The sequence below is a fragment of the Eulemur rufifrons genome, chromosome 16 (assembly GCF_041146395.1).
Source record: "Eulemur rufifrons isolate Redbay chromosome 16, OSU_ERuf_1, whole genome shotgun sequence".
NCBI lineage: Eukaryota > Metazoa > Chordata > Mammalia > Primates > Lemuridae > Eulemur > Eulemur rufifrons.
This window is the reverse complement of record NC_090998.1, coordinates 62,908,094-62,929,298: the sequence shown is the minus strand read 5'-3', so window position 1 is coordinate 62,929,298 and position 21,205 is coordinate 62,908,094. Positions and strand designations below refer to the sequence as shown.

At 35.7% G+C, this 21,205-nt stretch overlaps 1 protein-coding gene across 1 annotated transcript in view; it reads right to left on the bottom strand.

Annotated features, from left to right (window-relative positions):
* The window catches only part of ACSS3 (acyl-CoA synthetase short chain family member 3), a 133,699-nt gene that overhangs the window by 1,604 nt on the left and 110,890 nt on the right, over window positions 1-21,205 (bottom strand). The window contains exons 11-15 of the mRNA XM_069489977.1: window positions 20,957-21,020; window positions 13,462-13,543; window positions 10,833-10,955; window positions 397-496; window positions 132-307 (exon numbers count right to left, since the gene is read on the bottom strand). Of these exons, the coding sequence (XP_069346078.1) occupies window positions 132-307; window positions 397-496; window positions 10,833-10,955; window positions 13,462-13,543; window positions 20,957-21,020 (545 nt within the window). The remainder of the gene's footprint in view (window positions 1-131; window positions 308-396; window positions 497-10,832; window positions 10,956-13,461; window positions 13,544-20,956; window positions 21,021-21,205) is intronic.

The following is a 21,205-nucleotide window of genomic DNA, read 5'->3' as shown; positions in this document are numbered from 1 at the left end:
AAAAGTAGTACATTATATGTTTTCTAGGGATGCAATTCTTGTTTGAGAATCAATTTTAAGAACTTTGCTAATGTCAAAAAAGTAGATAAAAGCAATTCAGAACCCAGCGTTAAACATCCTTGATAATTTACCTTGTACGGCTTGCCATTGACAAGGGCAGAGAGAGCTGATCGGGGAATTTTGCCAGATCTGGTTTTAGGTAACTGTTTGACAAACACAGCGTTTCGAAAAGCAGCCACGGGGCCAATGCTCTGTCTAACGTGTTTCACAATTTCCTCCAAAACTTTTTCCTCTGTTACCTTTATATCTAGGAAGAAAGTTCAGATGGTAAGCACTATAATAACCTTAGTTAATCATTCAGGCCCCAAACAATTGGAGGATACAAAGATCTCTCACCTTTTTTCAACACACAGAGTGCTAAGGGAATGTGACCTTTCAAAGGATCTTCCTTGCCAACAACAGCACAGTCTGCCACGGTACCATGGGAAAGGACTGACTGGAATAAGAAAAGGCATCCATTTAGAATATATATACATATGTATATAATTTCAGCTGGGAAAAAATACATGTCAGAGAACCCAAAAATCCATAGCTGCCTGCCCGAAAATTTACCAGTAATTCACATCATTACTACGGAGGTGAATGGTTAGAATCTCCACGATAGTCGCTGAAGGTGGACAGTAATTAAGATAAATTGCTCAGCTTATCTAGAAAGTAAGGAGGTTATTTCTTTATCTCAATTGTTTATTAATGAAGTCAGAGGAACTGGGTAGTGGATACCATATGTAAACAAAGTGCAACAGGTCTCTGCAAACAGGTAGCTTCAAGATGATTTACCCTTCATACTAGCTACCATAAGCACACCTTCCAGAGGAATCCAAGGCTAAGCCGTGATTTTATTGTTGAGTCTGTTAGTAAACAATGAACAGACCATTCCATTCCTTTAGTGGCCACCCATCCAGAGGTGACTTTCCAGGACTTGAAAGAAGCAGCTGCGCATAGAGAGAAGCCCCAACATCAGATAATCACCACTGTTGAGGAGCCATTTCCAATTGCTCACCCTAAATGCCTTAAAGAGCAAAGTGGATAGCTACTAGAATCACAAGAACCCACAAAGTTGAGTAACTCCATGAAATACAGATACTTTGAGTTAAAAAAAAATTCTGCTTTGATGGAACTTTTAAAAATGCCTGCTCAAAAAGTCCTTTTTTGAGAGATGAATATTAATTTCAGTGACTCCAAACTTCAATGGCTGGAGAAAACAAGAGCAAACTTGTGACAATATCACATTTGGTAGTGTTTCTTCCTTCTTTTATTCATTGATTCGCTCAACAAATATTTACTAAATGCCTCCTGTGTTGCAAGCACTGCTTTAGGTTCAGTGGTAATCAAAAATAGAGTATTGTCTCAAGATACTTACAATCTAGTAAGGCAGACAAATATTAACAAACAACCATGAATATTCAATTATTATAAATGTCTAAATACAAGAGTGGTAAGGAAGAAAATAACTCGGGCTATTTATATGAGAGATATAGCCAAAGCAACCAACTTGACAGAAGGATATGATTCTCAGAGAAATATTTCCTTAAAAAATGACAATGAGCAGATTTGAAGAATAAGTAGACACTGATCACGCAAGGAAGAGGGGGTGAGGTAAAAGCTCTGTGGAAGAACTGCAGAGGTGGCATTCATCCCTGAAAGAAACAAGTATAGCTGGAAAATTGAGAGTAGAAAAGAGTTAGAATGGTACAAGAGGGAATGGAGCTACAGAGGTAGATGGGGGCTGTGCTAGGAAGTTCCAACCATTATTTTAGCATCATTGGGAAAGCAATAAAGCATTTGCAGGAGTTGAGGAGGAGATGCACGATCAGAGTGGATTTTTTAAACAGACTTTTTTTTAAAAGTAGTTCTAGATGCACAGTAAAATTGAGCAGAAAATAGAGTTTCCACATACCCCCTGCCTTCACAGACACACAGCCTCCCCCATTATCAAAATCTTGCACCAGAGTGGTATATTTGCTATAATTGATGAACCAACATTAACACATTATTACCACCCTAGTCTATTGTTTACATGACAGTTCACACATTTTGTACATTCTATGGGGTTTGACAAATGTGTAAGACATGTATCCACCGTTACAGTATCACACAGAATAGTTTCACTGCCCTAAATACCCACTGTGCTCAGCTCATTCATCCCTCCCGTTCTCCTAATCCACGGCAACCACTGATCTTTATACTGTTTTCAAAGTCCTTTTCCAGAATGTCATATAAGTGGAATCATTCTGCATGTAGCCTTTTCAAATTGGCTTCTTTCATTTCAGAGCGGACTCTGAAAATCACAACCTTACTTTAGTTTCATCGTGGAGAATAATTAAAGGATTGTTGAGGGTGGGTGTCACTTTATGCAGGGAAACCACCTGAAAGGCTACTATTATAATAGACTAAGGTCATATTAGTGGGTATAAAGATTTAGAGTTTCTTTAGAGTTAAAACAGACAAAATTTGATGATAAATGGGATATAGGGCATGAATAAGGCAGAGGGGTTAAGGATAATTCTGGGGGTTTTGGCTCAAGCAGCTCGTTGGTGGCGGTGCCATTTTCTAACCTAGAAAATGCTAATGAGGACCAGGCTTAGGAGGAAAGATCACGTACTAAGTCATTGAGGTGCCTTTGAGACAACTGAGTAGAGGCAGTTGGATCTGAGGAGTGACTTAATCTGCAAATGCACATTTGGATATCATTAATGTATAGATAGTAATGGAAGCTATAGACTTTGATGAGGTTATTTAGGGAGAAAACAGGGAGAAGGAAAGAGTGAAGGCCTAAAGGAACTCCAACATCTAATGACCAAATGAAAAAGGAGAAGCTGGCAAGCTAGAATAAAAAGGCATAGCCAGAGAGGTAGGAAACACACACAGACACACACTCAACATAATCTGGGGCCGGGCGCGGTGGCTCACGCCTGTAATCCTAGCACTCTGGGAGGCCGAGGTGGGTGGATCGTTTGGGCTCAGGAGTTCGAGACCAGCCTGAGCAAGAGCCAGACCCCGTCTCTACTAAGAATAGAAGGAAATTATATGGACAGCTAAAAATATATATAGAAAAAATTAGCCGGGCATGGTGGTGCATGCCTGTAGTCCCAGCTACTCGGGAGGCTGAGACAGGAGGATCGCTTGAGCTCAGGAGTTTGAGGTTGCTGTGAGCTAGGCTGACGCCACGGCACTCACTCTAGCCTGGGCAACAGAGTGAGACTCTGTCTCAAAAAAAAAACAAAAAAAACAAAACAAAAAAAAAAAAACATAATCTGGTACATGCCACTCTCAAGTCTCAAACTTTCCATGAAGATTTTTTTTTTTAATTAAGCCTAGTTGACAACGATCTTTCTCTTCTCTGAATTCCTGAAAGACTCAATGGACTTCTAGAATGTTTGGTACAAATGCAGTATAATACCTCACACTGCCCCTAATTAAACATACAAACCAACATTTCTCCTAATGATAAGCATCCACGGGCCAGGCGCGGTGGCTCACGCCTGTAATCCTAGCACTCTGGGAGGCCGAGGTGGGCGGATCGTTTGAGCTCAGGAGTTCGAGACCAGCCTGAGCAAGAGCGAGACCCCATCTCTACTAAAAATAGAAAGAAATTAGCTGGACAATAAAAAATATATATAGAAAAAATTAGCTGGGCATGGTGGCGCATGCCTGTAGTCCCAGCTACTCAGGAGGCTGAGGCAGGAGGATTGCTTGAGCCCAGGAGTTTGAGGTTGAGGTTGCTGTGAGCTCAGCTAACACCATGGCACTCTAGCCTGGGCAACAGAGTGAGATTCTGTCTCAAAAAAAAAAAAAAAAAAAAAAAAAAGAATCCAATTTGAAGTATTGGGTTGTCAAGGTTAAAATCCGGCCGGGCGCGGTGGCTCACGCCTGTAATCCTAGCACTCTGGGAGGCCGAGGCGGGTGGATTGCTCAAGGTCGGGAGTTCGAGACCAGCCTGAGCGAGACCCCGTCTCTACTAAAAATAGAACGACATTATATGGACAACTAAAAATCTATATAGAAAAAATTAGCCGGGCATAGTGGCGCATGCCTGTAGTCCCAGCTACTCGGGAGGCTGAGGCAGTAGGATCGCTTAAGCCGAGGAGTCTGAGGTTGCTGTGAGCTAAGCTGACGCCACGGCACTCACTCTAGCCTGGGCAACAAAGTGAGACTCTGTCTCAACAAAAAAAAAAAAAAAAACAAGGTTAAAATCCATATAGTTTTTGACTCCTGCATTGCTGAAGGTAGTATATGTTGAAGAAATGATTTTTGTATTACACGTTTTATCAAATTATTTGCTGAGGTAAAGATGTTCACTTCCTTTTTTCCATTAGTTGAGTCTAACTAAAAAGCTTCTGCTAGATACATACTGTACATACTATACAACACCCTAGTCTCCCACTGCTTCTATTTGAACTCTCAAAATGTTCCCAACAGCTTTCTCATTTTTGACAGTCTTGTTTACTTTTAAGGCCCATATGTCGAGAGTAGAGAGACAAATTTTATTGCCATATATTTGTTTTGGCAGTTACTGTAGTCAGTCAGCAGTCACAGAAAAGAATACTTTGTCTGTAGAAGAGGAGATAGGATACAGACTTGGAAGGCTAGAACCTATAATTCTGACTTGGCATTTCCTTAATTAATAAAGAGCAACTCTTCTACCTGGCTAACCAGAGTTTTAATTATTAAAAAAATATTAAACTATTCATTTATGTCATGAGTTTCTATACCTGCGTTTCTACAATACCAAGTTATCTGTTCAAACCACTGTAAAAAAAGATCAATCATCCATACCTTTGGTCATCAAATCAGTATGACCATAATTTTAACTAAATTTAATGTCAAAACTTCTAGTTTTTCCAATCTTTCATTTTGTTATTTTAATTTTACCATGTTTCTACCCTTAGTTTTAGTGCTTTTAGAAGTAAATGGGCACTTTGGCTTTTTGGGCAAAAGGTATGATCCTCACTTTGAGAGCCAGAAGTGGATGGGAAAATATTGATTCTTTTTCTATAAGGACAGGGAGTATCTTAAAATCAGAAGTAATATATAACCCAATTCCCTGTAATATAATATCAAAGTTTCCCATTTTTTTCCTACCGCAGATATATTTTTAAAAATCTGTGAGAAACTAAAATCATTTTCAAGAACTCTGTGTCATCTCTAAATGAGGTTCATTATGATAGTGGATTAAATATATTAATCTATCAGTTAAAAAGATGCCATAGAGGAAGGGAGGCAGCTTTGTATGTTGGTCCCACAAATAATATTTGCATGCCAAATGATGATTTCAACAACTGAATCATTAAACGGAAAGCATCAAAATATATCTTGCAACATTTAAGGGACAGAAGCCAACCAAATGTCCTGTGGGGGAAAAAATATCAAAAGCCACATTCATGCATTCTCTCCAAATAAAATCTATGAAGCATCTGTGATTAACTGGCATTTAGGTACCTAAAAAAGTCATACAACTTAAAAGGCAATTGTCTCACCACAAGAGAGCATATATTAATAAATGTTATGATAATATGCCTGGTAACTGCCTGACATTTGTTGTTTCTAGGGTAGTGCCATTTTTGTATAGATTTTAATGAATTCAAAAGTTTTCAAGGCTTCAGTGGGCTAACCTACACGGATTTCTCAATTATGTTTTTAAGAATTTTAATTTAAGAAAAATTAGTTTAAATCAAACACCCTCACAAGACAGGAGGAGCCAGTCTGCCGTGGGAGATTGTCTCTTCAGTGGGAGAAGAGGGACGTTTTTCATTTCCTCTGACACTGGAGTAGTCTAGGAAACTGTCAGAGAGAGTCCACATCCTCATCAATATTCATATCAGTACTCAGGAAATATTCAGCAACTTTGCAATTATTTAAATTCATTTAATGCTGGGTAAAACTGAAATTGTAAGGCGTGTTAGTTGGGTACACAGTCACCTCATAGAAATACATTCAATCTTGAAGAAATCATTCCTAAAATAGCAAACAAAACAGCTAGCTTGAAAACAAACAGTGACATTTTGGTCAGAAAAACCTTTAACAGGGCAAATTATAAGAATAACACTGCCCTAGTCTTTAAATGCAATAGTTTAACTTTAGATTTCCAAGTTCCCAAGGATATTATTAGCAGGATTATTTAACAAACTGAAACTTCAGTTGCAAGTGAAATAATGAAATCAAGGAGCCCAACTTGTTTCCTGCAAACATCTTTGCATGAAAAGCCCTTTTTTGTTCTCATCATAAGAAAATGGATCCCTACAGTAGCTTTTATAAATTTAAGAGGACATTATCCTTGCAGATCCCAAAACAAATGAGGGCCTTCTGTAATTATTAAGTCTATTTTAACTGTTGATTAATCTTTGAAAGCCTAACATCCAGCTAGAAATTTAGGAAATTTTGGTGGAAGTTCATAAGAAAATTGTATCTGAAATCTGCTACTTTAAGACTTCTGAGTCAAAATTAAAAGGCACTGATGTGGTTCTTGCTCAGTGTCAAATATTGGAACTTATTCTTTCTATCTAACAGTATGTTTTTACCCATTGCCCAAACTCTTCATCTCCCCCAACCCCAATCCTTTCCAGCCTCTGGTCACTGTCATTCTACTCCATGGGATCAAACTTTTTAGCTCCCACTTATTAGTAAGAATGTGAGATATTTGTCTTTCTCTGCCTGGCTTATTTCACGTAATATAATGACCTCCCTTTCAATTCATATTGCTGCAAATGATAGAATTTCATTGTCACGTGGTATTCCATTGTGTATATATGCCACATTTTCTTTATCGATTCTTCTTTATCCATGAACACTTAGGTTAATTCCATACCTTTGCTATTGTGGATAGTGTTGCAATAAACGTGGAGATGCAGATATCCCTTTGAGGTATTGACCTCCTTTCCTTTGGATAAATACCCGGGAGTGCGACTGCTAGATCTTCTGTAGTTCTATTTTCAGTTTTTTGAGAAATTTCCATACTGTCTTCTACAATGGCTATACTAATTTACATTCCCAACAACAGTGCGTATGAGTTTTCTATTCTCTGCATTCTTGCCAGCAACCATTATTTTTTGTTCTTTCATAGCCACTCATAAAATTTTTACTTGAGGAAACTAGAAGAATATAGGTATTTTCATTCCATATAAAAACAACATTCAGTCTATTTTTTTTCTGCAAATGAAACTTTCAATAGACTAAGACCTCAATTCTTATTTAAAAAGTCACAATGGAATTTACAAAACTTACAAAAGTATTCACCATTGAGAACTCTGGAAAAGCATTTAAGTGGTAAGTTTGGGCACTTCAATAAAAGCTGGTTATGTTATCAGTATGGAAATTTCAAGCACATATTAAATATCTGTTTGCTAAGCAATTTTTCTAGAAGCTAGTAAAAGCCAGCAAAGGATGTCAATTCACAGCTCTCAAAAAGATTCCAAATACAGAGAAGACAAACCTGATATTGAGATTTTTCTTATTAAAAATAAATATTCAATAAAAATTAATCATTTAATTCATATAAAGGGAGACGTTAACTTACAGAGTTAAGGCCTGAGAAGTGTCCTATTATACACCATAAATATTTCAAGATGTAGTGACAAATTTCTGTTAGATGCCAATAATTCTAAAATATTTTTCTATTTTTCCATTTTAATTGCCTATCTTCTGTCAATATATAAAAACAATAATTAATTGCAACCAAGTAAGGTTTATTTCAGGAATGCAACATTGGTTCAACAGTTGAATTAATTAATGTAATTTACATAAAGGCTTAAAAAACCACATGATCCTATCAATAGAGACAGAAAAAACACTTGATAAATTAAACATTTATTCCTAACTAAAAAAAAAAAAAACCTCAGCAAATTAGTAACAGAAGGAAGCTTCCTCAGTTTGATAAAGGATATCTACAGAAACTCTCGCAGTTAACATCATTTTAATCATAAGATACTGAATGCTTTTACCCTAAGATCAGGAACAAGACAAGGGTATCTACTCTCACCAGTCTGATTCAATATCCTACCCAAAGTTCTAGCCTGTTCAAAAGGCAAGAAAAAGACATAAAGGACATTCAGATTAAAAAGGAAGCAATAAAACTGTCACTATTCACAGACAACATGATTGTTTACACAGAAAAATCTCAAAAATCTACCAAAAAACTGCTAGAACTAAAAAGCAAGTTTAACAAGATCACAGATTACATATCAGTATACAACAGTCAATAGTATCTCTATCCACTAGCAATGAATAGTTGGAAACCCAAACTTCAAAAAATGCTATTTACAATAGCTAAAAATTAAATACTTAGGTGTAAATCTAACAAAAGTTATTCAAAATCTGTACGCTAAAGCACAAAAAATTGATGAAATATATCAAAGAAGACTTACATAAATGAAGAAATACACAAAATTCATTAATTGGAAGACTCAATGTGGTTGACATATCAATTTTTCCTAATCAATCTCTAGGTATAACACAATCTCAATCAAAATTTATGTATGGATTTATTATAGCCATAGGCAAGCTTATTCTAAAATATATATGGAACTCATAAAGGAAACTATAGCCAAAACAATACTGAAAAAGAAAAGCAGATGTGGAGGACTCCCACTATTTGACTTTAAAGCTATGGTATCAAAACAGTATAGTATTGGCGAAAAGATGATCATATAGATCAATGAAACAGACAGCATACTCTAAAAACAGACCCACTTCAATATTATCAGCTGATTTTTGACAAAGATGAAAGCCAATTCAATGGAAGAAGGGCAATCTTTTTGACAAATGATGCTGGAACAATCGGAAACCATTTTTTAAAAATAATTCCTTAACCTACATCTTGCACTATATTAAAAAAATTAATCCAAATGTAAATTTAAAATTACATAAAATGCAAAACAATAAAACTAAATGTAAACATAAAACTATAAAACTCTTAGATGAAAATAAAAGAGAAAGTCTTTGTGACCTTGGGTTAGGAAAGAGTTCTTAGATATAGGCCCGGCGCGGTGGCTCAAGCCTGTAATACTAGCACTCTGGGAGGCCGAGGCGAGTGGATCGTTTGAGCTCAGGAGTTCGAGACCAGCCTGAGCAAGAGCAAGACCCCGTCTCTACTAAAAAAATAGAAAGAAATTATCTGGCCAACTAAAAATATATAGAAAAAATTAGCTGGGCATGGTGGCGCATGCCTGTAGTCCCAGCTACTCGGGAGGCTGAGGCAGGAGGATTGCTTGAGCCCAGGAGTTTGAGGTTGCTGTGAGCTAGGCTGACGCCATGGCACTTTAGCCCAGGCAACAGAGTGAGACTCTATCTCAAGAAAAAAAAAAAAAAAAGGAGTTGTTAGATACAACACCAAAATCATGATCTGTAAAAGAAAAAAACATGGTGAATTAGAATTCAACAAAATGAAAAACTTTTTTGCTCTGTTAAGGGCAATTTTAACCAAATAAAAAGACCAGCCACAGTCTAGAAGAAAATATTTGCAAATTGCACATCAAATAAAGGACTTGTATCCAGAAAATATAAAGAACTCTTAAAACTGAACAATAAAAAAAAAAACCAATTTTTAAAAAATAGACAAAAAATTTTAACAGATATATCACCAAAGAAGATGTATGGATGGCAAATAAACATTTGAAAAGTTGCTTGACATCATCTATTATGGAAATCCAAATTAAAAGTACAATGAGATATAATTACACACCTATTAAAATGGCTTAAATAAAGAGTAAAGACAGTACCAAGTTCTGGAAAGGATGGGAAAAATAGGAACCCTCAATCATTATTGGTGGGTATATAAAATAGTATAGTCACACTGTAAAAAAGTTTGGTAGATTTTTATAACCTTAAACATACACTTGCCATATAACCCAGCAACTCCACTATAGGTATTTATCCTAGAGAAATGAAAACAATGTTTTACACAAAAACTTGTACTTGAATGTGTATAATATCAATTTTTATAATTGCCCAAAACTAGAAACAACACATAAGTCCTTCAATGGATGAATAGATACATAAGTTCGTTAGTATATCCGCACAATGGAATACTGCACAGCAATATAAAATAACAAACTATACACGCTATAATGTGGATGGATCTCAAATGCATTTTCCTAAATGAAGTAACTCAGTCTCAAAGGTTACATACTGCATAATGACAAAAACATGAGAACAAAGGAAAATCAGCAGTTACCAGGGTCAGAAGACAAAAGTGACATTATGAGAAAATTCTTTGACAGTGTGGAAATTGTTCTGTATCCTTTCTGTGGTGATGGTTACAATAATCTATACAAGCATAAAACTCATAATATTGTACAACAATAAAGTAGATTTTACTCTATGTAAGTTTTAAAATTTAAAACATTAAAAAAATTTCTGGGGACTTTATGTGATTTACATTGGAAGAAAATTCTCAGGATTTAAGAGTATAAAGCAATGTTTAATGCTCATACCACTTAAAGACCATACGCAAATCTGATTGCCAAGCAGGAGTAAATCAAGAAGCTAGAAGCAATCAAGTAGCAAGTAGGAAGCAGGAAATGTATACAGGCTCTTCTGTAAGAACAAATATATGTAAGTGGTTAAAACTCCTTACTACGACCTGAGCAGGAATGAGGGGAATGTGGAGAATATGAAAATCTACACAAGAGGAAGTGAGGTAAGAGAGCTATAAGAGCAACCTAACTTCTGCTAAACCTGGTAACTTTCCAGGTGGAATGACTTAACTTCAATATCGTCTTCAGTTTATCTCTGTTCCTAAACACTACTTGGAACAGAATGCCAATATTTATCAATACCTCTTCAATGGCACCTGCAGAAATCCTGTGACCTGCAACGTTTATTACATCATCAACTCGAGACATAACATATAAATAGCCTTCTTCATCCATGTAACCAGCATCCATGGTATCATAGTATCCCTGAAAACAAGAATAAATAATGGTTCATCAGCATTTTGGGTTATGTAATTATTTTTAAAATTGGTAAAGTATAAAATGTGATAGCAACAGATTTACTGTGTGCATTTGACATTTTTCATAATTAGACTATGAAATTAAATTAGTTTTTATTTTGAAAATTTACTAGAATCTCTTTGCTCCTCTAACAGCCAAGAATAAGTTAAAGTGTTTTTATATATGTTCAAGTTAAGTGTTTGAACTTAGAGTTGTAAAGTTTATGAACCCAATTCCTTTTTTTAAATGGAGAAGTAATAGCTCAATATTTTTAATACACTTTGGTATTGCAAAATAATTCTTTGATAGATTTCTTCTTTAATTGTATTAATTTTAAAGGCTTTAAAGCGCTCTGTGAATAATTTCCAAATAGAGCACTAGTTTAGTAACATGGATTAGCATTGGATTCAATCTTCAGTGAAATTTAGTAGTAAGTATGAAATTTAACTTTTACTCAACTCAAAGTAGCACATTCTTGCTGGTCCAGAAATCACAACAGAATGAAGAATCAAAAAGAATATGAAATAGAAGCAAAGAACTATTACTTTCTTTAGTGCTTCTGAGTTATCTTGATGCCAATGCTTAGTATAAATCCTGGAAAGTCACTCTTTGTATTTCTTAAACTTTCTGAGACCCATGATGCTCATCTGTTAAGTAGGATAATGAGCTCTGCCCCTTCTGTGAATTAGACATGAAACAGTGTATAAAGTCTAGAGGACAGAATCTGGCACATCATGAGCCCTCAATAATTGGCAGCTTTTACTACACTGACTACTGTTATTACTATTAGACAGGCAACCTAGAGTAATTAGTACTTAAGAGCATGAACTTCAGAGCCTTACTATTTCCATTCAAATCTAAGCTCCATCAGTTCTATGTGAATTCTGGGCAAATTACTCAGTTCTTCTGTTCTGTTAAACTCTCAGATGAGAGGTTTCAGATAAGGTCACAAGGCAGAATATAGAGTCACTTCATATAGTTTAACCATAAACTGGGGTTTTCAGGGAGCTTTCCATGATAAAGGTGATCATGTTAAAACCACGTGCAAATCACCTGCTATTGTAAGGTTATAATTAATTATATCAGTATCTATCCTCGAATGTTTTAACCATGGCCCATCAGGCAGATAGATTGGGCTACCTGGAGTCAACCACACTGACAAATCTCCCCTGCCACAGTTTATCAGAGGTATGTTTAATCTTGGCTACTGAGGTCATTCAACTCTGAGATCTCTTTCTAAAGAATGCTATTTTAATTCTTATCATTTGTCTAGTTGATTAGTTGTGTCCTTCACTCACAAATAATAAAGATGGAATGCTAAATACTTAGACAAACTTTTCCTATAAAATTCTGGTCATTCCTTTTTACTTAGTGCATAATGAGGAGCAGGTATCACTCTTGGGGAAAGAAGAAGCAGTGAAAGGACAATAGAAAGACGATGGTGGGACCCTGACATGTATCATCAAGGCGGTGCTATTACACGAACGCAACCTACATCACTCTGGCATGGAGCAACAAGCCAACGATGAAACATGAAACAGGAAGACTTTGTTATCGGGGCACTGGAGATTGGGCTTTGAAAGCACTGTTTCTATCCTGTATCTGTATTTTTAAAATGGAATTTTTTTTTTTTTTTTTTTTTGAGACAGAGTCTCACTCTGTTGCCCAGTGAGTGCCATGGGTCAGCCTAGCTCACAGCAACTTCAAACTCCTGGGCTCAAGCAATCCTCCTGCCTCAGCCTCCCGAGTAGCTGGGACTACAGGCATGCGCCACCATGCCCGGGTAATTTTTTCTATATATATTTTTAGCTGTCCAGATAATTTCTTTCTATTTTTAGTAGAGACGAGGTCTTGCTCTTGCTCAGGCTGGTCTCGAACTCCTGAGCCCAAACGATCCACCTGCCTCAGCCTCCCAGGGTGCTAGGATTACAAGCGTAAGCCACCGCACCCGGCCTAAAATGGAATTTTAAAGACAAAGTTCAGAGAATATTCAGGGAAAAAAATGTCAAAAATAGATAAAGAGATGGAAAAATACAACTTCTGGGCAGGCAGAATGAATTTTGCTCACATAACCAGGAAAAGAGGAGGTTAAGGGGTCTTCATGACATTGTATAATTCTGATCAGTTGCTGTCAGTTGGCACAGAGGAATCCAACGAAGTAAATAATATAGAAAATCCTCCCCAAAAATTTATTTAACAAAAAATGTCCTGGCACTGAGGACTGTTAAATTTTAGGAAAGCTGCTAAGAAAAACTAAGAAATTTCTATGTCCAGAGACTCATTATAAATATAAAAATGGTTTATCTAGATAATTGTGATGTAGGATTCTTATCCCTGAGAGCTGGGAACTGGTCCAGACAACTTTTAAAAGTTTCTTTTTCATCTATGATTCTAGAAACAAGTTTTTCAATTTAATAGGCAAGAGTTATAGAAAAATACATAAGAAGATGAAAAGGCATACTAAAGTTCTTACTGGAAATTTTTCAAAGTATAAATGCTTGAACGCTTCCTGATTCTTCCAGAGTCCTGAAAAAGCCCCAGGTGGTAACGGCAACCTTATGTAAAAACAGAGCAGTTAAAAGTGTCATGAGCGTGGAAATAAAAACAGATTGATTAGAACTATTATTGTTCCACTGTGATGGATAGTTACAATTCAAATCTCACATTGAAATGTAACCCCTAAATCTGACGGACAGATCATGTCTAATTGAGGACTAAATAGTTGACCATTGCACAGCAGAATTATTAAAGAATGACTGTAGTTTCTGGAAAGTACAGGCACACACATTTGATATTTAAATAGTTATTAGCAATAATCATTTCAATAAGAAGCAAAATATCTGCAAAAAGAGCAAAAATGCATCATTGAATTACTTTTTAAGAAAAATATCCTTTCACTATAGAAAAATAAATTCATTTTTTGAAATGCCAAGGTAACAGCCATCACCTTTGCCTGTCTCTTTGTGGAATGAAATGTTTTAATTAAACATACTGTGTACAATCTTATCGTCACAATCAATGACTGTTCCCTCTTCTATTCTTTCTGTTCATGACCATCCAGACATGATTTCTCACTCCTATGAACACTCAGAAATACTTGAGCATATAAAATATAAGGAATAATACATCTTCTCTTTTCAGCCAACTTCCTCTTATACTTTCCTCTTTCCTTCATAGTGTCAAGCAGGTGTCACATACATGGGAAGGGCTTAATCTTTATCACTCTGTCTACTACCATCCATCTATGTATGTTTACATTAATAAATGAAATTGTCATTTTGGTTCCTTATAGAAAGTGCCTACTAACAAAGATAACCACTCAAATTGTTTTTTGAGCACAGAAAACTTTTAGATACTTTATAGTTTGGAAATTTAGATAGTAAAACTTGAGGATGTTTAAAAACCTACCCTCTTGTACGTACTTAGTAACCTTCTCAGTTATATTTCTCATACTGGTTCTGTTTCTCTAGAGAACCCAGACTAGTACAATAGGCATGTGGTAATGGCTGAGTTATCAAGGTTGTTTTTTTTTTTTTAGAAGAAAGGATTTAATCATACCTTTGTTCTAGGAACAATGCAGAGGCTAGTGTGAACCAGGTAAATAGAAGCCACAGTAAGAGGATGGAATTTAAATGTGAGGGATGAAGAAGAGACAAAAATCGAAGCTAACTCTGAAGTTCTATTCCAGATCAATAGTGATGCCAACACAAAGAACAGAATGTCATAAAAGCAATATTTTCAGGACAAGTGGCATATTGGGGATTGTAGAAGTAAAGAGGAGACAGAAAATTTGGCTTAGATATTGAATTGTAGGAACCGGTGTTGTCATAGGTGGAGCTATCAAATAAGATGTCAATAAATACGTGCCTGAAAATCAGAAGGAAGATGAGGCTGGGTGGATATAGCGATATGCCCACCATGTGTAGCTAGGTAATTAGAGAAATCTTAGAAATTGGTGAGATGATTCAGGGAGAGAGTATAAAAGAGGAAGGAAAAATATAAAGCCAAACAGTGTTAAAGAAATATCAAAGGAAACAGATCATTGAACTAAAAGAAAAAGAAAGTCAAAACTGCATCAGAACCAGAAGAAAGCAGTATCTTGGGAGCCACTGGAGTACAGTTTTAATAATGACGGAGTGTTCAACAAGGTCAAATGAAATGCAAATTTTGTTTGAAAGTGGATTTGACACCGGTCCTGGAACTTAGTAATCAAGATGTTTTGAGTATTCTCAGGATTGTCATTTCAACGAGGTGGTGCAAGCAATAGTTGGAGTGATTAATGAATAAACAGAAAGTAAGTAAGTGGAGGTGGTAAGGTTAGACTACACTTTTTAAAATTTTGTGGGTGACTGAAAGGAGGGATATTTGTCAGTGGTTTAATGCAAAAATGTAGGCTGATTTAGGATGGAGAAGATTTGAGTGGAAGTAGCCAGTGAAGAAAGGATGTAGGTGTGAAAGAGAAGAAAACATCAGAATTATTTGATAGCTTTATTTATTCATTTATTTATGTATGTATTAACACATACATTAATTTTCTTCATTCAATCAATATTTGTTAGGTGCTTGGTAATCCTCAGTCACTGTGCTAGGTATTTATGGTACAAAGATATACACTATGGTCACAGACACATGGAGATCCTGGTACCTTTGTGATCTACATGACATTTAGTATTTTTAGAATACAGATAGGGAGGAAGACTTAGTGAATGATATCTACTCCATTAAATTAATGAAATAACATCAAGTGTAAGCATTCAAGATGCTCATTGGGCAAATTTTATAGCAGGTGGTTAAATTCTGCAGTGCTAAGAGCTCTTGGAAGAGAAGTTTTTTCACTACTCAAGGTTGTGGACCTGTTAGAAATGGCATGTGTGTTTATCCCAAGTTATTTTTGAGATGCTCTTAGAAAACTACTTCATTATTCACAGGTCTAACTGAAGAAAACAAGATATGAAATCGCAATCAGTAATTGACAGGATAAAACAAGGGAATACTTTTTGTTCTACATTAACAAGGTGTGGGATCTTTAAAACTTCAAATGCTGTAATTTGGATATTGAAAAGGGTCTTTAAAGAGGGACCCCTAGAAGAAGCCACATAAGGTTCCTACAGAAAAGCAAAAAAGAAAAAAGGATTTCAGAATTGGGAGCATTTATGGTTAGATACACACACACACACACACACACACACACACCCCACATGCAGAAGTTCCCCCTTGTTCATGGGGAATATGTTCCAAGGCCCCCAGTTCCAAGATGCCTGAAACTATGGATAGTACTGAACCCTACATATATTATGTGTTTCCTTATACATACATAGCTTTCTTAAAGTTTAATTTATAAATTAAGCACAGTAAGAGTTTAACAGTAGTAACTAATAACAAAAGAGAACAATTATAACAATATGCTAGAATTACTACTCTTGTGCTTTGAGGCTACTATTAAACAACATAAGGGTTACCTGAACAGAAGCACTATGATGCCACAACAGTCGATCTGATAACCAAGGCTACCAAGTGACTAAGGGATGGATAGTGTCTAGGTGTGGATATACTGGACAAAGGGAAGATTCATGTTCTGAGAGAAACAGTGCAAGATTTTCTCACACTACTCAGAATAGTGAGCAATTTAAAGCTTATGGATTATCTATTTCTGGAAATTTCTATGGAATAATTTTGGACTATGGTTGACCACAGGCAACTGAAACTATGAAAAGTAAAACTGCAGATAACAAGGGACTACTCGTGTGTGTGTGTGTGTGTGTGTTTCTGTGCGTGTGCGTGTGTGTGTGTGCGCGCGCGCGAGAAGAAAATGTGATCAATGTAGGAAAACGTTAAAAGAGAAGCAATAAGATAAAGACAGAAGTTAGGTGTATATGAACTAGAGCAGATTTTATTTTGCAGCATTCCAAATCAAAACCTTTCTCCTTATTGTTACCCTAAGGATCATTCCACATTAAGTGCAGGTCTTCCTTCTGGAATAGTGGGTGCACTGGGGCCCATTTTCTAAAGAATACTTTTTTCCTGTAGTTTCAATAATATAAAAATGTCTTGGACTGGCAGAAGGAGGGGAAAGGTACAAAAATACTAAGAAATGTACTGGTTAATGCCTATACTCATCCTTCATGTTTGAAATCAAATGCTACCACCCTGTGATACCTTCACCCACTCTTCCGAGCAGAGTAAAAATGGGGGTTTTGTTATAACTCCTCCAACGTGAGTCAGGAGTTCCCCCTAGCGAATATCCTTTCCAAAGAGACCATTCTGAAGTGGGAAGAGGATAACTGAGGCAGCAGTGATACCTATGTAGGAGGGAGGCATCAGAGTACTGAGAAATCCTTAAATAGCTAGGGCAGGAAGAGAATGCCCATCATCCTAGAAGGTAACACATTCCTGACCAATCTCAAATATAGAACTCTTAGATGCCTTCTATTCCTACTCTATCAGGAAATTCCACAACAACAGAAATAAACTAGGCCATAATTCCTGTTTCCTTTAGAATTCTGGAGTTAATTTCCAACCTTGCACCCCCTATGGGGTCCTTTTCTATGGGGTTCTTAGGCTTTACTTGAGATTTTCATATGAAGTTACTTTTTATCTCCCAGAAGATACCAGCCAGGCCATTATTTCTTTACTCTGGGGCAGACAAAAGACTGAGCAATAACATGAATTCTAGCTGTGTAACTAAGTACTAATGATGTTTAGTTTCTCTTGTCTAAAATAAGGATAATATCTGTCTCATGCCTACCTTACAGTGTTGTAATATGGCTAATAAGAGGTCATACTAAAATCTGTATATGAGATGTAGAAAGGAACAGGATTATATTATAATTATGTGATATCTTGGTTTTACTCAAAGCATACCCTGATGAAAATAAAGCTGCCCTGGTCCTTCCCAAAGATGATAGCACAGTGACTGAATCACTTCTGTGAAGCTATAAAGACGTGAACAAACATCATTAAGGGCCAAGAGTTCTACATCTGAAGAATGAGAAACTGGCAGGCACTAAAGAAGAAGCCACTGGGACAATTACACACAGCTCTCTCGTACCCCACCACGGCCTGCAGGGCACAGGTCAGGAAACAGCGCAGGGTAGACAAGCCACACTTGCAATAGCAACAAAGGATCTGGTCAGAGAAAAATGTATGCCCAGCAGAAGGAAAGAGCCAGAGAACTATGGCTTTAATAACAATGAGCACTGTGGTATGGAGGAAAGCAATTGCAGTTAAAATTTTCTTTCATGCCCTGCTCTCTGTTGCCTGGAAATTACTGACTCATAGTTTTATTTCTGCACTTTGGAGCTCTGGATGCAATTATAGGAACACTTTCTAAAATTCATGAGCATTTTGAATTCATAGCAATTCAGATACCATAACTTTCTCACTGAATTAACTGCTTTGGAGTAGGTTTCAAAATCAGAAGAATTTTCTAACATCCATATGAATGTGAAGCTATTTCTTCTACTGGAAAAGTAAATTCTATGAATACAAGTAATCTAGTAAAATACTAAAACTGCAGGACTCCTTTTTATTATATCTTAGGGACTATAGTAGTTTAGGAACTACTAAAATGTGTACCTTTTCGTAACAGGGTTCCCAGGAGAGTAAAGCAGTGATTTCCAGAATGCAGTAACAAACAAGGTAGAAAAATCAAAGTGGATAAAGAGGATGTTTTGGTTTTTGTTTGTTTGTTTCCATATATCACTATTTCTATATAGGAACCTACACAAACAAGTCTTGCTGATGGATGTTAAATATGAAAACATCCTACACATACTGCAGGCAGCAGTTGGGATGCATGAATGCTGTTCAGGCTGATGAGTTAGAGTGGAATGGCTGCTGGCAATGTGGGTTTCAAAATGCAATTCTTGCTCACATGGATAAAAATCAGTTCCGCCAAAAAGGTTGAGAAGAGAGAGAGATGACTTGGTGGTTACCTTTTTTCATTCTGATTATTTCTACCTCACGTTTCTATTAATAATACAATAACATATATAATATTTTCAAATATCTAGTTTCACCATTAACCTAAGAGAGGAATCAACTTCTACTGTTTGTCATAATATATTGCCTCCTCAAGTAATTTATAATGAAATCTCAGAATGCTGGAGATCTGTCCCGTAAAATTCCCTGCTTGGGAATACAGAGGGAAAAAAAATCATTCTGAGTTGATGACAATCTAAACCATAGAATGCTTAAGGCAATAGGTGTGTTACTGTCAACTAGTTGACATAACACTAATGGCTACAAGAAAAAATTATAGTTTATGTGGGGCACTGCTATATTTTATTATCTCTGAATGGATGTGGGGCAAAGCCACCTATAATTAGAGTGACAGGACCTACGAGAGGTTTAAAATTGGGCTGGCATCAAATGCCACCTCTGGGGTCTACACCAAGAATTGTTTTATGAAATGGATGACTCATATAGTTAGGAAATTATATGAAAATATATGCTGCTAGAGTGCTTTGAAAAGCTCTTGAAAACCATGTGATTCCCTAAGCAAGCTAAACATCCACCCACAATCATGTTCATACTATTAATTTCTTTAGCAAGCCCTCCCCCCTCCCCTACTGTTTTTACCCCAAACAGGTCAAATTTAAACCAGCTCTATGTTAATATGGATTATGATTCAGAGAAATATAAATGCAACTGGTATATTCAATATTTAATTTTCCTTTCTTGTTGGATATATTGTCTTAAAATGGAAACTTTAAAAAAATTAATACAGTACTTACATGTTTACTGATAACATAAGAACATGAGAAGAATTGTATCATGTGTATCTCTTCTATTAGCTTTTTGTAAAGTTAAAATATCTTTACCTGAAGAAATATGTTATTTTCTAACTACTGCTTTTCATGTAATTTTCATAGAATTTAAAGTATTTTATTAAGAGGAGGAAATCTTATACCAATCCGAGAATGCCAAGTAATATGCATTCTTTTGACTTCAAAGAGAAATAAATGAAAAAAAAATCTTTTAAAAAATCTGACATAAAATGTTTTTTATTCATAGTAGCTCATTTGGGCAAATCTACTACTTAAACCCTATCAGGAAAGATGCCAATATCATTCTAATCACAGGCACTAAATCAAGGTCTATCAGTTATTAAAATGTCACATATTTTTGTCTCCCAACTAAATCAACTTCCACTTCAGCTTCTACTAGCATAACAATTTTAAAGTATATGTACTGATTTAATCAAAGTAAATTTAAATATTTTCACTTCAAATTTTAGCACCTTAGCCTACAAAATGAACAATGATAAAAAATGTTAACAAGGAATGGTGGTATTTGGTGAGTCAGGAACTATCTAATATGCTACTGTTTGACCCAGTAATTATGGTTTTAGAAATATATTTAATATTGTAGTAGTTTTCAGAAAAGAGGAAAAGATAAAACCCAAATGATGTTCAATACAGTATTATTTATGATCATAAAAATTCAAAAAATACTAAGAAGCCTACAATGGGGGATAACATTTTTTAAGGGACAGAGGAAAAATTAAACATGCTTCTGAGACAGGGTTAAGGGAAATCTGCAATACAGAAAAGTAACTAAACTGATTTAACAATGTAAAATACTTGGTAAAAAAAGTAGAAAGAAGTCATATATATTACCATATTAACAGTGTATTGCTGAGGGGTGGGAGTACAGTAGCTTTATTTAGTTGTTTATATTTTTTGTGTACAATTTACTTTCACCATCTATGCATTACTTGTATCATCAGAAAAAAAGTTATTTAAAAAGATGCAAGCTTTACCTTTTAAAAAATTTTGTCTAAATTTTTTGTATTTCGTGAGACTTCCATGTTTAAATGACCATAGAGTTGACACAATTCTTAAATAACACACAAGCTCATTCTGTAGCCTCCTCACTAGTAATAACACTGCAATCACTGCATTTTTTTCTTAAAATTTTTTCTAATTTTTGCCCTTTTAAATAGTAGTATTGAATATTTTGCTTACTTTACCACAATATTTCCTAAGCACCGAGCCTTCAGTTTTTGCATGTTGTCATCCAAAATCATAACTATAGAGTAAAATACAAATAAATAAATAGTTGAATAAAAATGCATAGCCTTAAAGCTTAAACATTTTTTCATATTTTCTATATTGAACTCCAAAAACTCTAGCTTAAAAAGGTAATCTTTTATTTGCCGTGAGACCCTGAACCTATATAAATAAGTTAAAATATTTTACCAAAAAATATAAAGA